Source organism: Barbus barbus (genome assembly GCF_936440315.1).
Source record: "Barbus barbus genome assembly, chromosome: 3".
In the NCBI taxonomy this organism is placed as follows: Eukaryota; Metazoa; Chordata; class Actinopteri; order Cypriniformes; family Cyprinidae; genus Barbus; species Barbus barbus.
In genome coordinates, this window is record NC_136731.1 from 25,902,052 (window position 1) to 25,921,856 (window position 19,805).

At 38.0% G+C, this 19,805-nt stretch overlaps 2 protein-coding genes across 2 annotated transcripts; both read right to left on the reverse strand.

Moving 5' to 3' along the window:
* Window positions 1–218: 218 nt before the first annotated feature.
* Window positions 219–8,781, reverse strand: LOC306853649 (uncharacterized protein). The gene is made up of 5 exons (XM_079391207.1): window positions 8,157–8,781; window positions 6,938–7,105; window positions 4,417–4,541; window positions 1,562–4,292; window positions 219–1,469 (listed from the first exon to the last, which is right to left on the reverse strand). Exons 1-5 carry the CDS (start codon window positions 8,616–8,618, stop codon window positions 1,014–1,016), a joined length of 3,942 nt encoding a protein of 1,313 aa, XP_079247333.1. The 5' UTR covers window positions 8,619–8,781; the 3' UTR covers window positions 219–1,013.
* Window positions 8,782–9,786: 1,005 nt separating this feature from the next.
* Window positions 9,787–19,441, reverse strand: LOC306853781 (GRB2-related adapter protein-like). Its single transcript, XM_079391429.1, has 5 exons — window positions 19,104–19,441; window positions 18,930–19,027; window positions 17,592–17,711; window positions 13,181–13,349; window positions 9,787–10,754 (listed from the first exon to the last, which is right to left on the reverse strand). Exons 1-5 carry the CDS (start codon window positions 19,179–19,181, stop codon window positions 10,575–10,577), a joined length of 645 nt encoding a protein of 214 aa, XP_079247555.1. The 5' UTR covers window positions 19,182–19,441; the 3' UTR covers window positions 9,787–10,574.
* Window positions 19,442–19,805: the final 364 nt, after the last annotated feature.

Genomic DNA, 19,805 nt, shown 5'->3' on the forward strand with positions numbered 1-19,805 from the left:
TGGGGAACTTTTCATTGAAACAAGAGAACGAATATAGAGCCCTGCACGGGCCCAGCCCTTGTCTGACAGCTTATCAGAGTCTCCGCCCGAGTCTGACCCGAGCCCTTGTTTCTCTTCTCTCTTCTGTTGCAGCCATTAAAAAAGTGGCAAAGTGATATTTCTTTTTTTTTCTTTATCAAGTTAATTTAGAAACATGATTGGAACATTTTATGTTTGTTAAATTCAAGCTTTTATTTTTTAAATATCAAGCGGCCAGCGCCAGACGCATATGTTTGATCAGTTTAGCCTTCTCAAATAAACACGATTTGAGCCATAAAAAACTTCATGCATTTCACAACATAAATTAAAAAAATTAAGATAAATGTGTGATACATATCAAATCGTTTGTGCTAATAGTGGAAGCTGAAGCGCGCTTTGAAGGACATGGAGGCGCTAGCGAGATCACTTGCATTTTTTTTCTTTATAAGAGTGGAAAATTAAAATAAGCCATAATTTTTCCTCATAAAGGTAAGAGTATACATCATTCAAAGCTGCAAATCATTTTATTTGTGTGCACACAGTATTAACAAAAAGTTTTGTTTTGCTATTGTAAAATAAAGAAAACAAGGGTGGTCTTGATCTTGAGCAGGAACACTTCACAAAAACTGAACCGAAACTCAGCATATACTTGCCTCACTGACATGATAAATATATTTATAGAATGCTATAAATTACTACTTTACAACGAAATAATTCAAATCAAAAATGAAAAACTCTTTCATTAGCCTCTACAAATTTTTTGCATATGGGCCAGGGACAGATTTGCTTTACCACTGATTGGGAAAATCCTATGTTAATCCTGTATTAACTTTCTGCTGGCTAACTAGAATAAATAAAGCATAGAGATCAACTCACATGGTTCAATAAAATTTCAATAAAAATACTAAAATAACCCAGTGGCCTTTTAGTATTTTGTTTTCTATTGCACATCATTACATTCATGAAATCAGTATACAACAGTTTGTTGCCTTATTCTACTTGTTTGGCGGAGACCCTTTAGTCGCCTGCTTCTTTACCTGTGCTGGACAGGAAATTCCAGGAGAAGAGCAACTATACTTTGTTAAGTATGCAGAATGTTTCCTGGAAACGTTTGGCTGGGCTGACCGCCCAATCTTAGGTGCACCAATCAGCTGGACCTGTGGCAATTTTGAGGGAGAGGTGGGACCGTTTGGTGCAGAGACTGTGCAAGGGGGTCTTTGTGTTGACCTAACTGAAGCAACTCCTCCGGGGGACAGTTTTTCAGGAGATGGAGATGATGTAGTGCTAGGCTTATTCTGCCCCAGTGGTTTTCCAAATGGGCGTCTATGCATGCCAGCTTTAGGAGCTCGAAGCTCAAATGAAGGATTGCTAGTGTCTGCTTTGCTGATGGGTAACTTAGTTAACCCTCCTCTCACTTGAATAGGAATTCTGGATGATGCTTGATGCAGTTGCTATAGGATGAAGAACAGAACATTAGTTAATGATATTTTTCAGTTTTCAAAACTAGTTTTGTGTTCTTGATAGTACAGTAAGAAATTCTTACCTTCCTAACCAGACACTCCAGCTTGGGTTTCGCCTCTGGCAGGTTCTTGTTCATCTGATTTGTACAAATATGTTCCCCTTCTTGTTTCTCATTAATCAGAGCTGTCGGGTGACATGTTTGCTTTCTATGCCTACTGTAAACATCACCAAGCTTATTCTCTTTAGATTTTCTATCATTTATAGTCTTTGGTTCTATAGACTCAGTTTTGCTCGTTTTTGTTTCTTTTCTCAGCACAGCTCTTGGTCCTATGGGTTCAGAATTGTTCAGCTCTGTCTCCTGGGAGTCGGAATCCTCTAATATCAGCAGCTCAATGGTTTCAAACTGTTCTGGTACTTTCTCTAGAGGATTGTGCTCCTCAGATTTCCTCTTTAACACAGCTGGACTGACCTCATCATCCAGCAGTTTTAAATGCTCATACACATGCTCTTCGGATTTTAGGTTGAGTGGATGATTTGATCCAGAATCTAAATCAGACAATGGGTTTTGCAGTTCCTCACTCTTAGGGAATTCCATGGACTTTGTTACCTTGGTCTTCTCTGGAATTACAGGGATTACATATGCTTCATCTTGCAGTATTGAGCTCCTAAATTCATTGTCTGTTGTCGACTGTGGTATAACATTCACTTCTGAAAGTTTGAGCATTAAATCTGGTCTTTCCCCAGACTGAGAAGCTAAATCTGGACTTGCCTCAAATTGTAAGTCTTGCATTGGTGCTTTTTCAACTTTCTCAGCTGACTCTACAAACTCTTCCTTGGACTGTATATCTAAAACCTTGAGATATTCACTTATCTCATGTTCTTGAGAAATGTTACTCGTCGATTTGCTTTTAACCACTGGCTCTGACTTAACTTCAGTCTCTTGTACTTTTCTGTGAACTTTCTCATCCAATCGAGTTTGTGTATTATCTTCAGACTTTAAAAGTGCCAAGTCAGCTGCCTTATCTAGTATTTGTTGAAATTTGGGCTGCTCCTGTCCAAAATGCATTTTAGGTTCCTCATTTTCTTTTGTGTTCTGGCTGCTCAGCTCAGATAGTTTCTCAATTTCCAGAACAGGCTTCAGTACTTGGAGTTGTTCATTTAAGCTTAATGTCTCCAGTGAGCCTAGTTTCACTTTATGATCAATACCATCAATCTCTGACTTCAAACCCACTGTATCACTGCACTCAAAGTATTCCTCTGAAGTTGAAGAGAATCTGAAGCAACCATTAGGAATCTGTGAGAAACAGCAGGTTTCACTGTCTGGTAGTTTACTATCATTAATTATGGTACCTTCGTCTCTTTTTTGGGCAAAGGTGGTTTTGGAAGTTGCAGTTGTTGTTTTGAAGTCTGCAGATAAGCAACTGAAAACAATACTGCAAGTTGTTTTTAAAAGTTTTGGAATAAACAAGGTCTGTTTATTATCCAAATCTGTTCTGTCTTGAGCTGGGGATGAATTTGAACAAGGACCTTCCAGCTCTTTTTCACTGTTTTTGATTGAATTATGCAAAGTTTCTGGTGTATTTTCAAGCACAAATACATCTCCTACAGACCTAAAGTCAGCCACAGGGCTTAAACACTCATAGTATTCATCAGACAATGAAGAGATGCTGGAGCCAAAGTTAGACGTATGTGTACCTTTCCAGCCATTTGGGTTTGTGTCTGGATTTGTATCCCAGTGGTCTTGAGTGGCAACATAATTTATGACTTGGTCATCTTGGCTTTGCTTAACAGAAGGAGTGTCTATGAGGGCAAGTGAGTCATGATGACTTTTGTTGGACATCGCTGATGATGATGATTTCAAGCCAAGTTCCTCTGAGGTTTGGTCAGGACATTTCATAGATTGTAGAGTATCCAGAGATTGCTTTGTATCTGTATTGTTATGAACAAAAGATGAAATTGTATTGGGAATGTATTTTTCTGTATGAATGTTTTTGCTCTGCAAAGATATGGTGTCCAGCTCTTTTTCCATCACACATTGTTCCTCTTTATTTACTTTATTACAGGCAAGTACATGCACTGTTTCCAGCTTCTCCAAAGGCGAGATAATATTCTCACTCCGGCTGCTTCTTTGATGTTGATTTTGATCAAAATTCTTCTGCGCTTCACCTGATGTTTGCTTCTGATCTGGAGCTTCAGGATAAGAGAGAGTTTGGGATATGGGTCCAGGACAAGCCCTCAGAGATAAAGACTCCTTTGGCTCATGAAAACGATCCTTGAATCGGATGGCTTGAGACACTTCAAAGAGTTCTGAACGCATTAGGTGAGCTTGCAATGGCTTGTTGGAGTCTCTTATGTTAATGAAACCAATGACATCACTCGGCGGGTCAGGATCGGGCCAGGTCGGCACATAATTGATCATGTTCGCCTTTTCCAGGTTTAGCAGTCCCGGGTGAACCGGTGGCACCACTGGTGTCTCTTTAATTTGTTTGATGATTTCCGTCTGATTCTTGGAAGTGCTGTTCTTGGCACTTGTCTGGTCAGATGCAGGTCCGTTGGTAGTGAAAGCGTAGTTGGAGACAAGAGTGTATTTTGGGTTAATGAGCTTGAGTGCTGTGGTGGCTGAGGGGAGTAGAGTGGGTACCACTTTAGGGAGGAACTCAGGTTCAGGTTCACTGCTCAGATTAATCTTGTTCAGACACACTCCATTAGACATCATGTACATGTCCTGAAACAATGAGTCGAATATGTCGACTGCTTGGCCAGTGAGAACCGTGATGAGGTTTCTGTCCAGTCTAGAGGCAGACCATGTGAAACTGAAAGTAAAGAAAATATTTTTAATTGAAATAACTACTTTAGTGAATGTATTTATAGATGCATGTACCAGAATCATAAATTAGGTTAGGTCTAATCTTGATAAACTGTGTTGACCAGACTTACCTATATGATCCTGAGACTGCTTTGTCTCCGTCAATAAACATGAACTTCTGGCTTTGGCTTCCACACACTCTCTTTGAGGATCGACTGAAAAATTCTGCCCCTTTGATGCTGCACACTCTCAAGTTCTGGTGGAAAAAAGTTCAGCATGTTTGGTTGATATTTGGATGGAAAAAAAACATTCAAAACAAAAAGAAATTCTCTCTCAACTTCAGTTAATATCTATTGTGACGAGCGTCCCGAGCACTCATCAGAGTTGCCCTGGAGAAAGAAGCGAGACACCTGCACTCGCTCATTACGGCTGGATCGGCCACACCTGGCCCATTTGCCCGCGGCCATATAAGCCGCGGGAGACTGTCACAAGGAGAGCCTGGTCTCCAAGAAGCTGAGGATTTAATGTGTTACCTCTCTTATATCTTTTCCAGATACCAGCGTGTGACCGATCCAGCCCTGCCACGAGCACAGCACCGACGCACCGCCCAAAGGGAAAAACCACGCACGGAGAGCACCACTTCAGCGAGCCACACTCCACTCAGCACCCACTTTAATTAATAAATCCACCCTCTGGGGTCTTTATTTGAGCTCTCCTTGTCGCGTGATTCTTCCACCCCGTCACAGTGGTGGAGAATGAGGGCATATTAAGTGGAAGATTTCGCTGCCAAGTGACCTCAGTACCCTCACGCCTTTTTTTTTCTTTTTTTTTTTTGTGTTGTCTCTTCCAGACCGGCGGTTACTCCTCCACTCACGATGGAAGAGCTTCTCCGTCAGCTAACGGAGGTCAGCCTGTGCCAGCACCAAATTGTAGAGCATCTTGCCACACGCCAGAGCCAGGCTGATCAGGAGATCGCAGCCCTCCGCATGGCCGCCCGCCAACGCGTTCCGTTACCAGATTCAAAAGAGCTGTTGATACTCAGAGATGGTAAAGAAGTAAATTTCCAATTATTAGAGATGAGCAGACCAGTACCTCCACCTCTTCCAGTCAATTGGGGGGTGTGGGAAAAGGAGAAGTTATTGGAGAGTGCTGCAGGTGTAACATTGTCTTCTGGTTTGATCCAGGTCTCTGTCAGGGCCATGAGGTTTAAACTTGAAATGAAATCAGCTTTGTTGACAGTAGACTGACAATTCCAGAGACCAATAGAAAAAGAGAGTAATGTATTAGCAGACATAGGCAAAGTGCGCAGGTTGATAGGATTGCGCTGTCTACAGTGTGTGATGCGTGGCTTGCGAGTGGTAGTGATAGTATTGATCTGGAAACACATAGTACGAATTGGTTAGAAGAACTAAAACAGAAGTGAAACTAGTAGGAATAATATAGGATAATAAGTCGATAGTTATGTCCTCTGCCGGTTGAGTCGTACGGTAGACTCGATGGTCTTTACACTCTTTGGTCTTCACACTAGGAGGGCTTTACACGAGGGCTGCCGCGGTATAATAACCTTTTTTAAACCAGTTTAACAAATCACTATTACAATTCAGCTGAACCCACCTTCCTGTTTATCACTAAAAATGGCCAAGCAAGTGCAGACACTGACAAGATACGCGATACACTACGAGACCAAACGTGATTGCAGCAAGGCTCAACACCGTAAACAAAATAAGCGTTTCCTAGCAACGGAAAATGCACTAAACACTAATGAGACAAGTAAATACACTTACGAGCTGTTTTTAACTTCCGCTGATAGACTGCTTCTCTTAAAGACTTTCTTTACACGGCCTTCTGCTGGCGTTTGAACCCACTTTCCTGTTTATCACTAAAAATGGCCAAGCAAGTGCAGACACTGACAAGATACGCGAATACAGTATGAGACCAAATGCGATTTCAGAAAGGCTCAACACAATGACCCATACAACTTATTGTTGGCTATTGCTACAAGTACCGTGCTAATTCTGACAGGTTTTGTGCTCCAGGGTCACATATGTGCATTGATGGTAATCTGAAACTACACTGAGCCTATTGTGGTCATCAGTGTTCATCACTATTCACACATCAGTACTGTATTTTCTTTTTGTGAGTGAACAGAACTGTTTACTATCCACCAAGTTTCTGTGGTGCCTTTAGGTCATAGACAGAAGTTAGTATCACTATTCAGGTCAAGTGATTTATATAACTTCCAAAACAGAACATCTAAATAGATTATACTAAATGCACTTTTTGTTTAAAAAAAAAAAAGGTCTTCTGTTGTATATAAACACTAAATACATTTAATTTCTAACAATTCCCTTACTTTCCACTGATACAGTTATAGATTCTGTGTCAGTTGCAAAACTACCTATCATCAGCAGAAATCTGTTTCTGTCTCTAAACACAAGTGTCAAGAGTCATAAATGCTCACAGTTGCCTCGGGCTGTTTGGAAAATTAGACTTTCTGATTCAGAGTACTGAACTTTCCAAAAGTTATCTCTCAATAAGTTACTCCTGCTCATTAAACTGCAGGCTTTTAATAATGTTTCTTTTCTGCTAATAACTCAATATCTCAACTTAAATTGCAACTCAAATGAGTTTAAAGTATTCATTGTGACATGCCTTGAGGTGTCCAGTGTGCATGCCTGCTTTCTCACACATTCTCAGGAAGTGCTTCACTCCGGTGGTCTCCAATATAATGTACACAGACACTTTCCGTTTGTAGCTTGCATCCAGGAGATCTCTGAAGATGTCAGTGTCTGTGAACAAGTCCATGACAATTGCAATAACCTGCAAAGGGACAGGTATTAATGAAAACACAAGATTTTGGTACAAACAAATCTGTGTGATGTCAAAAACATACTGATAATGATAATGCATGTAAATAAAACGCACACAGATAAAAAAAAAAAAAAGTCATCCTTGAAAAACTAATTCCAAGAAACTTAAAAATACAGATCTGGAAAAGTGCATGGGACACTGTGAGGACTATTCAAAAATACTCTGTTGGGTCGAAAAATGTTTTTCCCCCCTCATTTACAAATATATTATCATAATAATTTGCATGAATCAAACAATTCACAGAATTTAAAAGTGTATTTTGCTTTAATGCATCAGTATTCAAGCTGTATGAAGTTTGTGTAAAACCTGATGATAATGTTCTCCAGCATTGTTTAAAAAAAAAAAAAAAAAAAAAAGGATTTTGAGCCTCAATGAAAGGAAGATCTGATCTTTTGTCAAGTCCACATGGTAATTTCCTATGACATTTAATTTACATTTTTCAAGATCTGAAAACGTTCATTAGAATATACATATTTAGATAAACTGACAATCTCGAAATTATATATATAGAATTTCATATTATATATTAATTGTTTTACAATTTTACATTCTAACTCTAAATGTCCAAAGTGCCAGCAGTGCCCAGCCCTTCACTTTCAGAAAGCTGTCACTGGGGTTCAAAAATTACTATTTACTATATTACTATTCATTTTCAAAAATTACTAACATGTAGCCTACCTTAAGGTATACATATGTGTCCTTTAGGGGTAAATAAAGTACAAAGATGTACCTTTTGAATGGGTACTGCCCCACAGTGACAACTTTTGTAGGCTACTTTTTTCCTGAGTGTAGCTACAGCTCAGAGCTCTGACTGTTTTATGAGCTTGAGAACACGTGTAGATCTCGACACTGGACTTTGGTCAGTGTCTTATTCACTGGAGGTGAGTCACAAACAAAATATATATATATATATATATATATATATATATATATATATATATATATATATATATATATATATTAAAATCAGAACTATACAGCTATAATATTCATCCCCTACCTTTTGTGCTTGGGAGATCATTTTTCTAACGACCTCTTTAATATGTGATTGCCCCTCATAAGGGGGCTGAGTGTACACTTGCGCACGAGTGACTCCGCGGTAGTACGGTCGGTCCGGCCAGCCAATGTCCAGCTGTGGGATGGAGCGGTCTGAGCGGTCAGGCCAGTACTGAAGGGAAATCTCCTCCCCATCACTGTCTCCCAGCAGCAGCTCAGCGGTATGATCAGGGGGTCCCGGGCTATACGCCTCCACAGTGCTGAGGATCCTCTCAAGTTCAAGGTCCGACAGAAAGCAGCGGATGTTGTGTGTTTTGATGTAGTCCTCATAGGCGCCCTGTCCCTCATGTATGAGTGTCTCCAGCGCCAGTCTCTGTTCCTCGCTGTAGAAGAAGTCCGGCTTGGACTCTTTAGTGCGCAAGTTGATGTGATTGTCATCAAGGCACTGAACCTGTGATAGTGCCATTACTTCAAATCGGCGGTATTTCTGACAGCATTTAAAATGGTTTGCGTATAATTGACAAGTTTAGGCTACTTAAACTAATTTAATCTACACAAAAAGGCAGACGCGTACGTTGTAAGATCCGGTTGACTCGCTTCTGCTCATCAGTCGATCCTGTCAAGAGTGTGTTCACACACAGATGCAAGAGCAGGTAAACGTGCACACCTTAGTCACGTGACACACTATCAACCAATGGTAAGAGAAACTCACTCTTTATGGTGTTATTCATCCTGTTTAGTAGTGGGAACGTTTGTTACGACAGTTTGAATGAAAAAAATGAGAGGATGTGTGTAATTTTGGATTATAGGTAGGGTAGAGTTGGGGGAAATGCCCCCCCCACACTCTGCTTTTCCCAAAGATACAGTCAAGCTAAAGTTGTATTGTTACTATGGATTATGTTGACAAGAGTTATCCATCAAATGTATTCTAACTAGTTGGCTGAATAAAAATATTTGAACTTTATATATAAAAATGACCTCAGGTTAGCAAGCCAGTTAGCTTCAGCTAACAATTTTTCTTTTAAATTCAAAATGTATTATATTCTACATTTAACTTTTGTTTCACTGAAAACAAATTGCACAATCCTTAAGGGGGACGTTTTCCCCAACTCTAGCCTAAGTTAATGCATAGAAATGAATATTTTAGTTGTTTCATTTTGAATTTTGTTTTCTTTTGGCTAAAATGACCCAGAAAGTCAGTGTTTCAGAAAGAAAGCGTTTCAGAGCTTACTTGTCACTGTTCTGAAACCTATAGCTTTGAAGACTTCGACGAAGTAGATATGAAACAGCTATTAAAACATATTTATCAAGAAAGTAAATAGTGTTTTTGGAATGTGGTAATTATGATGTGTAAAAAAAATGTTTCTTAAAAGTTCCTAAAAAGGGCCCACAGCTAAATGGCAAATTGGAGAACATTGTAGTCCATATGTAGCAACTTACCGTTTTAAAAGAACAACCAAAAATAGTTTTCACAATTGAGGTATGACTGTGTGTAATTTATGCTGAAAAAAATATTAACATAACGTAACCACAGATGTACTCATAAATAAATAAATAAATAAATAAGCAATATAAATAAGCAATATTCTAAAATCTGTATAAAACCCATGGATGAAACATAATATCTTCCTTCAGAGTTTTGGGATTCAGTTTTAATTTGCAGCACATCAGAGTGTCAGATAATGGAGGTATGACATTTTCCAGAATGAGCGTGATAATATCAATTTGAGTCATTTGCTGGCTTGACAGTCATATTACACCCTAACTGAAGATGATTGAGATTGATGTACACACTATTGTTTTAATATTCATATATTTTTAGTCATCATAATGGTAACATTTACATCATCAAAAGAAAATAAGACAGCAACAGTTATGAACAATATATACACAGAAAAAAGTATAATAAATATACCAATTCGTTTTTGAAGAAGTTTTTGAGTTAATATCCAAATTTATAAGCAAAGTGCAGTGAAGAGATTGTTTTAATACAATTCAAAATCTCCTTTTGCATTTTAATGCACCAGAGTATGCTCAGAGACTTTTATTTATTTAATTTTTTTTTTTTTTTTAATGGTGCTTGATAGTTTAGAGCAGGCATGGGCAACTTCGGTCCTGGAGGGCCACTGTCCAGCAGAGTTTAGCTCCAACCCTAATCAAACACACGTGAACCATCTAATCAAGGTCTTCAAGATCAGTAGAAAGCTACAGGCAGGTGTGTTTGATTAGGGTTGGAGCCAAACGTGTTTGTCCTGAAAAGACAGGTGTCATCTTAGTGTCAACAGCATGATTATACTTTAGTAACAGTGGCTGGATAAGTTAATTTCTGCCTGTTTGCAAAGTCATTTTCAAACTTGCTCAGCTTGATAATAGATGCTTGAATACTGATATGTACACACAGTGTTGTTCTTGTCCTTCACAGTCACTGATAGATGGGCTGGACGTACTCAGGGGGGAAAAAGCCCACACGGCCACGGCAGCGACCTTTCCAGCGCTGAGAATTGGAGCAGTCCAGCAGGTCTACGACATCACCCCGCAGGAAGTGCAGCTGGGAGTTGTGCTTTGGATTGAAGTCAAACAGGGCCTGTGCTTGTTGGGGCCTCTGATGGGAAACAATAACAGACAAAGGTCATTATTGTTGTGCCTGCCTTTACATTTTCCACATTTAGGTCCATTTTGACGTCATACTTTACGTGCCTCACCATTACGATTACACCCAAGATCAGGGGCGTAGATTACGCGGGGGACGTGTCCCCCCCACTTTTTATAAAAAGTAAATTCGTCCCCCGCACTTTTTCATTGGACAGTTGTGTTCTCTACATGTTGAGGTTTTAATGGAGCAATGTATATAAATGCAGAATGATTTAAAATTCAAAGAGACAAGATAATTTATACATGACGTTTACGTTTCCATGGCAATCAGTCACTCAGTTTGTGACGTCACGACATGCCCAGGCTCGCGCCCGCGGTCCCGCGCTGTTTCCATCATTCATTATTCGGTCGAGATTAGTTCAAAGCGGCAAGATACTCTTCACTCCTTTTTTACGAAGAAGTCAAGCAGCGTAAGTTGGCATGTGGGATCTGAATAGTGTTGCACAATGTTGAGTGACTCTGCCTATTGCTCTTGTTGAATAATTAGCCAGTTTTGATGTTCATTATATGGAGAAAAAAAAGCTGCCTGGACAAACATGCACGTATTTATTTTCAGTATATTTTTTCCGTAACTCTTTTGTAACGTCTTTTATTTTAACACGTATGTATGTTATCAGAACCCTTCAAATAAGAATAAAGATAATGTTGAACTGAGATTTTACAGCGTTTGCAGCATTGTGACATGTTTAACGCTGCCAAATCTACATGATGTATTTCAATCAAGTATGCAAGCACTGATCTGATACAGGACCGATCTTCATTTAGGGCTGCTCTGTCATTAGTGCACTAATTTGACGTTTTTATGTGTTGTCAAGAATGAACAAGAAACAGTCAGCCTAGGTTTGTTAGAGCAGAATCAGGACGACACACAAGAAAATCAAACTTCACAGCTGAGAAGAACTGATAGAGTGGCTTTTAACACCTGACTGTTTTTACATTGTATAACGTCTATTAATACACAAGCGTTTGTAGGATTATATATGGACCAATCATAGAAAACACATAATTAGTCAAATATAGAAAAATAAAAAATAACATTAGCATGATGAACAACTTCTCAGCTATCATTTTTAACTACAGTAGGTAATTATTAGCTTGCATATTGGTTGTTTATTAGTACTTAAGCACATATTCATTCTGTATTCTGCATGATCATATTCTGCATCCCATAATTCTACCTAATACCTAAACTTAACAACTACAACAACTACCTTACAAGCTATTAATAAGCAGTAAATGAAGAGTTTATTGAGGCAAACGTCATAGTTAATAGTGAATATGTGTTTATCATTCTAAAGTGTTAAAAAATAATTTAGGATACAAATTATTGGTTATTGTCCAGCAGTGTATTTAATGTGTTATTTTCTTCTGTATGTCACTATTCCCTGTATGTAGATGTTTCAAACACTACTTTATTTGCTGTAGACGGAGGCAGAAGTGAATTCAGAGTTGAGAGTGAATGAGGCAGAAAGTTTCAGTGAGGCTTCAGAGGTAAAGATTATTTACAGCATTGTCTATGATAAGATATTTATTTTAACAGACTAATCAGACTAATGTATAATAGAACAGAACAGAATAAAGAAGTATGTGAATGTGCAAGTATCCATTACTGTGTGCCATGTACTCTACATACAACACTCACAATATACAATCTGAAATATGTAAACAATAGTACCCTTATAAGGACATCTTTGTAACTTATACTCAAAAAGGTGCATATTAGTACATTAGAGTACCAATATGTACCGTAATGTACAACTATGAAACTTTTTGGGGTAAATAAGGTACAAAGATGTGCTTTTAATGATACTGTCCCAGTGACAAGCTGTTATATTTCTTTCTTTCTTTTTCTTTTTTCTATCTTTCTTTCCTTCTATTTTATAATCATATATAATAATATAATCATAAAGCATATTACGCAAAAAGGTATGATTAAAAATAAAACCTGTCAATTAGATAAGGGTTAACTGAAAAAAAAACAACAACAAAAAAACAGGTATAACACTAGACATTCCGTCCCCCCCACTTTTGAAATGATGGCTACGCCCCTGCCCAAGATATTTTTTGTAGTTTCATAACTGATTAGTTTGATTTTCCTGATGTGTATTGCATGTCATTTGGATAAAGGTCAATCAAGTAATTGTTTAATTTACATGGAAAGTATGCTTGAAAGGCCGGAAAAGGTTTCTCAACATGGTTCACTCAAATAAGCACAAATAGAATCTGAACAAGAATCTTTTTGCTGTTTGGTGGAAAAAAGAAACAAAAAAACCCCACATCTATTGACAAATCGGCAGTCATTTTAAAAGCATTTAAGTATGAAATTTGAATACCTGTTGTCAAAAAGTACAGCTGTATGTGTAAGTGTTGTCTTACATTTAGCGTATGGTCTGTATCCCTCAGAAACACAGTCCTTTCCTTTGCTATGCTGTTGGTCTTGTAGAAGTCCACAAGCTGATTTAAGGAAGGGAAGATCTCCTCCCAAACAAAGTAATAGCCATCTCTGTCCTTTAACACTTTGAAATGCTGTACATGATCCCCATAGCTGGTCAGAGAAGACAGAAAATCAGAATAAGTACACAGCACAACAGAATATCAGAGTATTTACAGAATAAGCCCTCTAGGATTTCATAAAGTGACCGCAAAAAGCAGGACACTTAAGTCACTCTTAAAGGTGCAGTGTGCCACTAGTGGCTCCAAACAGAACTGCAATAATGACTGTTTTCAAATAGGTTTTCCAAACCAGTGTTATTTTAATATTATATATTTCTTCTGTTGTAGTATTTATTCATATTTTGAATTAGCATTTACTTTTACATTTTCAGGTTTCATTTTATTTTTAGTGTAAGGTTTAGTTATTGTTCCTGAAACATTGTTCCCCCGATCTGCCATGTTTGTGCCTAGATTGTAGATACAAACTATATATGTCAGCAGAACAAAGGTTCTGCTATGATTAGTTGATTTCAGTTCTGTTTTGGGCTACAAAACAAAATTACTTTCAAAATACATAACATGCACGGAAATAGCAAACAAATTGTCAATTTTTTAAAAAGCACCAAAACACTTCAAAGAAAGAATTTGCTGGTTTTTAAACAATCATGACAGGTTTAAAACAGTAAGGTTCAAAACATGCTCTCTGCGTGGTCTTATTTTTACATTTTAGGATCTGTAAACCACTATAGTCAATGCAGGCCAAACATTTCACAGCAATTAGTCAGCATGTCTTCTAAATAAATCTTTTCTTTGGTTGCGTTAGTGTAGAAAGCTCCTAGACATCTTTAAGAGATTCTGAAAATATTCTCTTCAAAGCCGTGATAACATTTAAATAATTCAGTGTTTCAAACAGCAAACTTTCTTTCAACTGTGTGGCGAAGGCATGTCTAAAGATGAATTATGCTTTACGAATATTAATAAGATCTTGATATTTCAGAGTAAAGTGGATCAAAGGTACGAGGGTGAGTCATCCCATAATTTTTTGTGCATTCACAATGATACACATCTCTCTGCTTTCTGCAGCACAGCAATGATAAAATCCATTTGTCACTCAGTTTACCTGGAAACCAAGTGCCTAGACTTGCTCATTTTAAGAAAGTGAAAAGTGTAATGTTTGAGAGCTTGCATTTCAATAAACCTAAAATCTTGAGACTGTCAATGTGAAATATTGTACTTCCTCAAATGCTTCCTGAAAGTCTGTAGATGCTTCATCCTTCAGTGCTATTTATGTGCTGATTAAACTAGTCACAAGTCCAGCGAATTGAGGTTGTTTTAACAGAAATAGAGTCTAGAAAAGTCTGTGCATGATATGCTGGTGATGAGGTTTAGGGCATGGATGAGACAGGAGCTGTAATTAAATATAGATGTGAATGATTTGGTGGTTCATCGGCAAAACCTGTCATTTCTCTCAGCCGTCAGTGCCATTATCAATGACCTACATTCAGTGCAAATGAACCTTCAAAGCTGTTGTGGTTTGTAGCAAGGCAGGTACATCTTGCATGTATTGAGGTAACAGCAAATGGCTGTGGTATGTTGCATTGTCTACAGTTTACTGCTGTTATAAAGCTGTTTCTTTTGAATTACTATGATTGACAGTTTTTTATCTAGTGAACAGCCCAGTGGAAGCTTTAGCTCCCCAATGCAGGATTACGTGCTTGCTGGCATTCTCGCCTTTCACTGAAGATGATTGACAGGCCGATGCTAATGACCCTTTCTCATCATTAGCAACATAATGAAACCACTCGGTGAGAAAAAAAAAAAATACGCAGGTTGTTCTGGATGGTTACCAAGGTGTTGCTAGGTGGTTGCTGACACCAGCAAGTCTTGTGACTGCTGAGGTGTTCTAAGTAGTTTTAGCTTGTTGCTAGCTAATTTAGAAATAAATTAGCACTCTAAAACTCTTTTCAACAAGACCCACTTTTTTAAAGCATCGTGAATGTATTACAAATAGTGAAGGACAAGTTACACTTAGTGAAGTGTTTAATACTTTAGGATTAAGGGATTTGGTTTTCAGGAGGTAATAAAAGGAATGTTTGCTTTAGAAATTGTGAGCAAGTGTATATACAGTTTACTTTATTATGCATAGAAGAATGTCATTGCAGTAGTCAAGCTATCTAAACTTGGTTTTGTTGATAAGTCAGTGTCCCACTTTAAGATGGAGCAGATGGTTCACTAGATTTTTCACAGCTGAGTTATCTTCTTCACCGATCTTCATTCAGCCAAGTATAGTGACTAGACCTGTGGCACAGAGGCAGATGAGATAGACAGCACCTCCTTTGTACACACTAAGAAAGGTACAAAGCTGTCACTGGGGTGGTACCCTGAGGTACAAAACCAAATATACATTTTTGTACTTTATTTACCCCTAGATGGTACACATTATTTGTGACTTGTGACAAACTGTAAAACTGATATCATACAAATATTGAAAACAATGTTCATATAAGATTTGTTTTTAAGTTGCATTTGCATGTATTTAATGTACACTGAAAATTCTGGGTTGTTTCAGCCTAAATTTGGGTCAAACATAGACAAACTCAACTATTGGGTTAAATTAAAAAAAAATTTTTTTTAACCCAACGGTTGGGCTTGTCCATATTTGACAAATTTGAATTGAAACAACCCAGCAATTTTTAATTGAGTGGTTTCCTGCACAAAAAACTTCCAGTAAAATTACACTACTATTCAAAAGTATGAAGTGGGTAACAGTTCATGTTTTCAAAAGACATCTTTTATGCTCACCAAGGCTACATTTATTTGTTCAAGAATACAGTAAAAAAAAACGTAATATTGTGAAATGTTATTTAATGTTAAAATTTACAATTTAAAATAACATTTCTATTTTAATGTATTTTAAAATGTAGCCTAATTTATTTTTGATGGCAAAACTGAATTTTTAGCATCTGTTACTCCAGTCATCAGTCACATCATGATACTTCAGAAATCATTTGAATATACCTTTTGTAGCATTATAAGTATCTTTACTCCACTTTAGAGCAATTTAATGCATCCTTACCCAATATAAGTATTAATTTCTCAAAAAACAAACAACAAAAAACCCCACTGGACTCCAGTGTGCATCACCCAAACTTTGTTTATAATTTCAAGTTTCTAGTTATGAAAGATTTTGCAGAATGATTGGTTTATATCTTAATGTTCATTTTTCCAGGATTTTAAGAATTTACTATAAAAAATACTATAAAAACTGCTTTCTGAATTTATATTGAAATCAATGCATGCTCCATGCTTGAGTTGCCAACCAGACAGAGATATCAGCATGTCTTGCACAATAAAAAACACTTACTCAGGGTATTTAGAGCATGTTAATGAATATGCTGAAACCCAAAAAGAGGAAGCTGTCATGGCCAGACATTTGTCATATCTGAAAAGATATCTCCTTTAAAACGGTGGCTTACATTCTCAAAGAAAAACGGGAACATGAGTACTGTGGAAAATAAAATAATCAGAGCATCTGAGGTTTCTTAAGGTCTCTTCCCATTAACCCAGTTCAAATCTGGACGGCATTGGACATTAATGCCCAAAGTCATCAAAGATTTACAAAATCAGAGGCGTTCCTGGCACTCACGTTGCTTATTTTGCACTATGACCTTGATTTAACAGCTTTTATAGACATTAAACTAAAATGCCAGAGTTAGATTTCATCGATCACACAGAGATCACACCTGTGTCAGTCTGATTAGTAATCTGTATCCACAGACAGCACTCTCTCAAGGAATGCATGCAGAGCTGCGTCACACATTAGCCCTGGACCTGCAGACCAGCTGCCAATTCCACTCTTCATAGTGTGCTGTTCAGTCTTTCAATCTCAAAATAGCCCAAACCAACACTTCCACACCTGAGGCCAGCCTTCGCTCGAGACCGCAGAGCTGATTATCCCAGCCAGCTCATTCGCGGCATCCCAGACAGGCTTGTGTTCTACCATCCAAACCCAACTCAGCCATCAAGAAGTAGATGGTAACGAGCCAGTCAGAATAATAATGTGATTCCAGCGCCAGCGCACTTGATGAATTTTAAATGAAATCTCTTCTCCGACGTAATAGCTTTCTGATGCTCTCATTTTCAGACAACTTCATGGTACATTTTCTTAAGCAGCAGAGGATATTGGCATCCTTTGCAAAGTAGGTCAGATGGGTTTTGATGGACCCTACAGTTTTTCCTCATTATTCAATTTCTAGTTATGCTTTTAAGAGGCATGCAGCAAACAACGAATTACAATGACCCCAACAACAGCGCATAAAGCAGACTTGGTTAGGAAGGCTGGGATGTGTCTTACCTCACCGACATGGAGAATTCTCCAGGTGCACTCTCACTCTCTCTTACTAAGAAGCTTCCACACTCTTGATGGTGCAGTCGATTCTCAGCCACATGTCTGGAGATACGGCCTGCGAACCATCTGTGGACGAGATAAAGGGCAGCACTATTAAACATGCGATAAATAGCTAGAAAGGTTTCTGTAACTTAGCATATAGCATTGTGTGTATGTTTGTACACACTTTATTACTAGGTGGAAAACTACTGGTAAACTATTGGGAAATTTCTGTTTCCAACAAAGGTTGCTCTTTCATAGCTCTTTCATACTGGTGTTTCTGCTAAAAATCTTTATAGACAAATAAGTTTGAAATAATTGAGACTTGTGCTCACCAAGACTGCATTATTGGTTAAAAATAATAATATTATTCCATTTAAAACAACTGTTTTATTTGACCATTTGAAATGTAAAATATCCCTGTGACGACAAAGCTGAATTTTCAGCATCGTTACTCCAGTCTTTAGTGTCACATCCTGAACATCCATCAGAAATCATTCTGAATGCAGATTTTTTTTTACATTTTTTACAACGCTTTATACAAAACAGACTGTGTCAATGCAGCTTTACAGTGTCAAACAGGAAAACAGTTTGTCAGTAATGCAAGAGGGCAATAAAAAAAGAGTCATTTGTCAGTTAAAAGTCAATTCAGTGATGATTCAGGGATGTCCTCATCCAGTTCAGCTCTCTTTTAATAGTGTCTGCACAATCTGTCAAGCATCCCCAACTAAGCAAGTCAAAGGCGACAGTGACAAGGAACCGAAACTCCATCGGTGACAGAAAAACCTTGGCAGAAACCAGGCTCAGTTCATCTGTTATCAATTATTCCTGATGTTCAGTTATTCTTAAAAACAGTGTTTGCTTCTTAATAGTTTTGTAAAAAATCGGACCGTCTAAAGGATAGAAAGTTCAAAATAACAGCACGTATTTGAAATATAAATATTTTGTAACATTGACCAATGCATCCTTGCTGAATAAAAGTATTAATATCTTAATCAATCAATCTTACTTCAAAGTCTTGAATGGTTGTGTATCCTGATTTCCACAAAAATATAAGTCAGCAAAAACTGTTTTCAACATTGATAATAATAATTTTTTTAATACAGTCTGTGTATGTTTACATTGTATACTGAGAAGCAGGAGACTGTTTAATCTCAATGAGACAATTCTCAAATGTGCTCTTTGTTCCCACCACCATTCTGATCTAGTGTGTGTGAATCAAGACTATACCCACCAAAATCAATACCAACACAATACTTTCAAATCAATACTTTCCAAGGATTATAGACATAAAATTGTACTTACACGTGAGGCCTTACGCTGATATAGTTTTTAGGGACATAGCCCTTCCTGTTCACCAACTCTGCTGTGTACCAGTTAGGATCATCTTCCATATTAGTGATCTAGTGGAAGAAAAGACAATAAGCAAATCATATAATTCAGCAAACAATGCATAAACCAACACAAAACTGCTCTTACCTTGAGTACATCTCCCTTCTGAAAGCTAAGCTCGTCACTTTCCGTGGCACAAAAGTTGTAAATAGCTACTGCTTCCATCCTGAGCTGGAGGTGAAGCCAGAACCCAGAAGATCAATGTGGGTAGACGTCCCACCACAGCAACAGAATACAGAAGAGAGGCAAGGATGAGCCCAGAGAGCATCCACGCTGAAACAGCCCGTCCAGAGATACGCTCACTCTCAAACACCGCACCAAGATAAATGAGCCGAGAGAACAAGCATGAGAATGTGTGTGGGTCTAAAAGAGAGAGAGAGAAGCATGTGGGAGGGAGGCAGGGGTGGCAGTTCCTGTCTCAGTGTGCTAATAGAAGAAAATACAGCTATGTGAGAAACAGGAAAGTTGAAAAAATGATGGGAGGATGACGAAAAGAATGGCCTGTTGACAACTTCCCCTCATCAGAGAGGCGGACCTGCTTATTACAAGTAAAGAATAGCACACATGTGTTTGCCTGACTGCTTTTTTTATGAGCAGATCTATCACTGAACAAGTGTTTAGACTTTTCCTCAAATATTACTAGCACTTCTTTGTCTGGAAATAGCTGGAGATGAATCAAATCAGCTGAGGAGTTCATCTTGAAGAATTCATGATTCAAAGAACATGTGTTTCAAGATGAGCAAACGTCCCCAGAGCTGTGTGACTCACTGAACACCTCACAATGAATGT

What these genes read in the sequence shown, in the direction of transcription:
- LOC306853781 (XM_079391429.1), bottom strand. Translation starts at nt 19,181, where the DNA reads ATGGAAGCAGTAGCTATTTACAACTTTTGTGCCACGGAAAGTGACGAG. An exon ending in ATCAGCGTAAGGCCTCACGT is followed by an intron (nt 17,712 to 18,929) that starts GTAAGTACAATT and finishes TCTCGTCCACAG; the next exon opens with ATGGTTCGCAGGCCGTATCT. An exon ending in ATACAGACCATACGCTAAAT is followed by an intron (nt 10,755 to 13,180) that starts GTAAGACAACAC and finishes GTTTCCCATCAG; the next exon opens with AGGCCCCAACAAGCACAGGC.
- LOC306853649 (XM_079391207.1), bottom strand. Translation starts at nt 8,618, where the DNA reads ATGGCACTATCACAGGTTCAGTGCCTTGATGACAATCACATCAACTTG. An exon ending in TGATCTCCCAAGCACAAAAG is followed by an intron (nt 7,106 to 8,156) that starts GTAGGGGATGAA and finishes GTCCCTTTGCAG; the next exon opens with GTTATTGCAATTGTCATGGA. An exon ending in TGCACACTGGACACCTCAAG is followed by an intron (nt 4,542 to 6,937) that starts GCATGTCACAAT and finishes TTTTTCCACCAG; the next exon opens with AACTTGAGAGTGTGCAGCAT.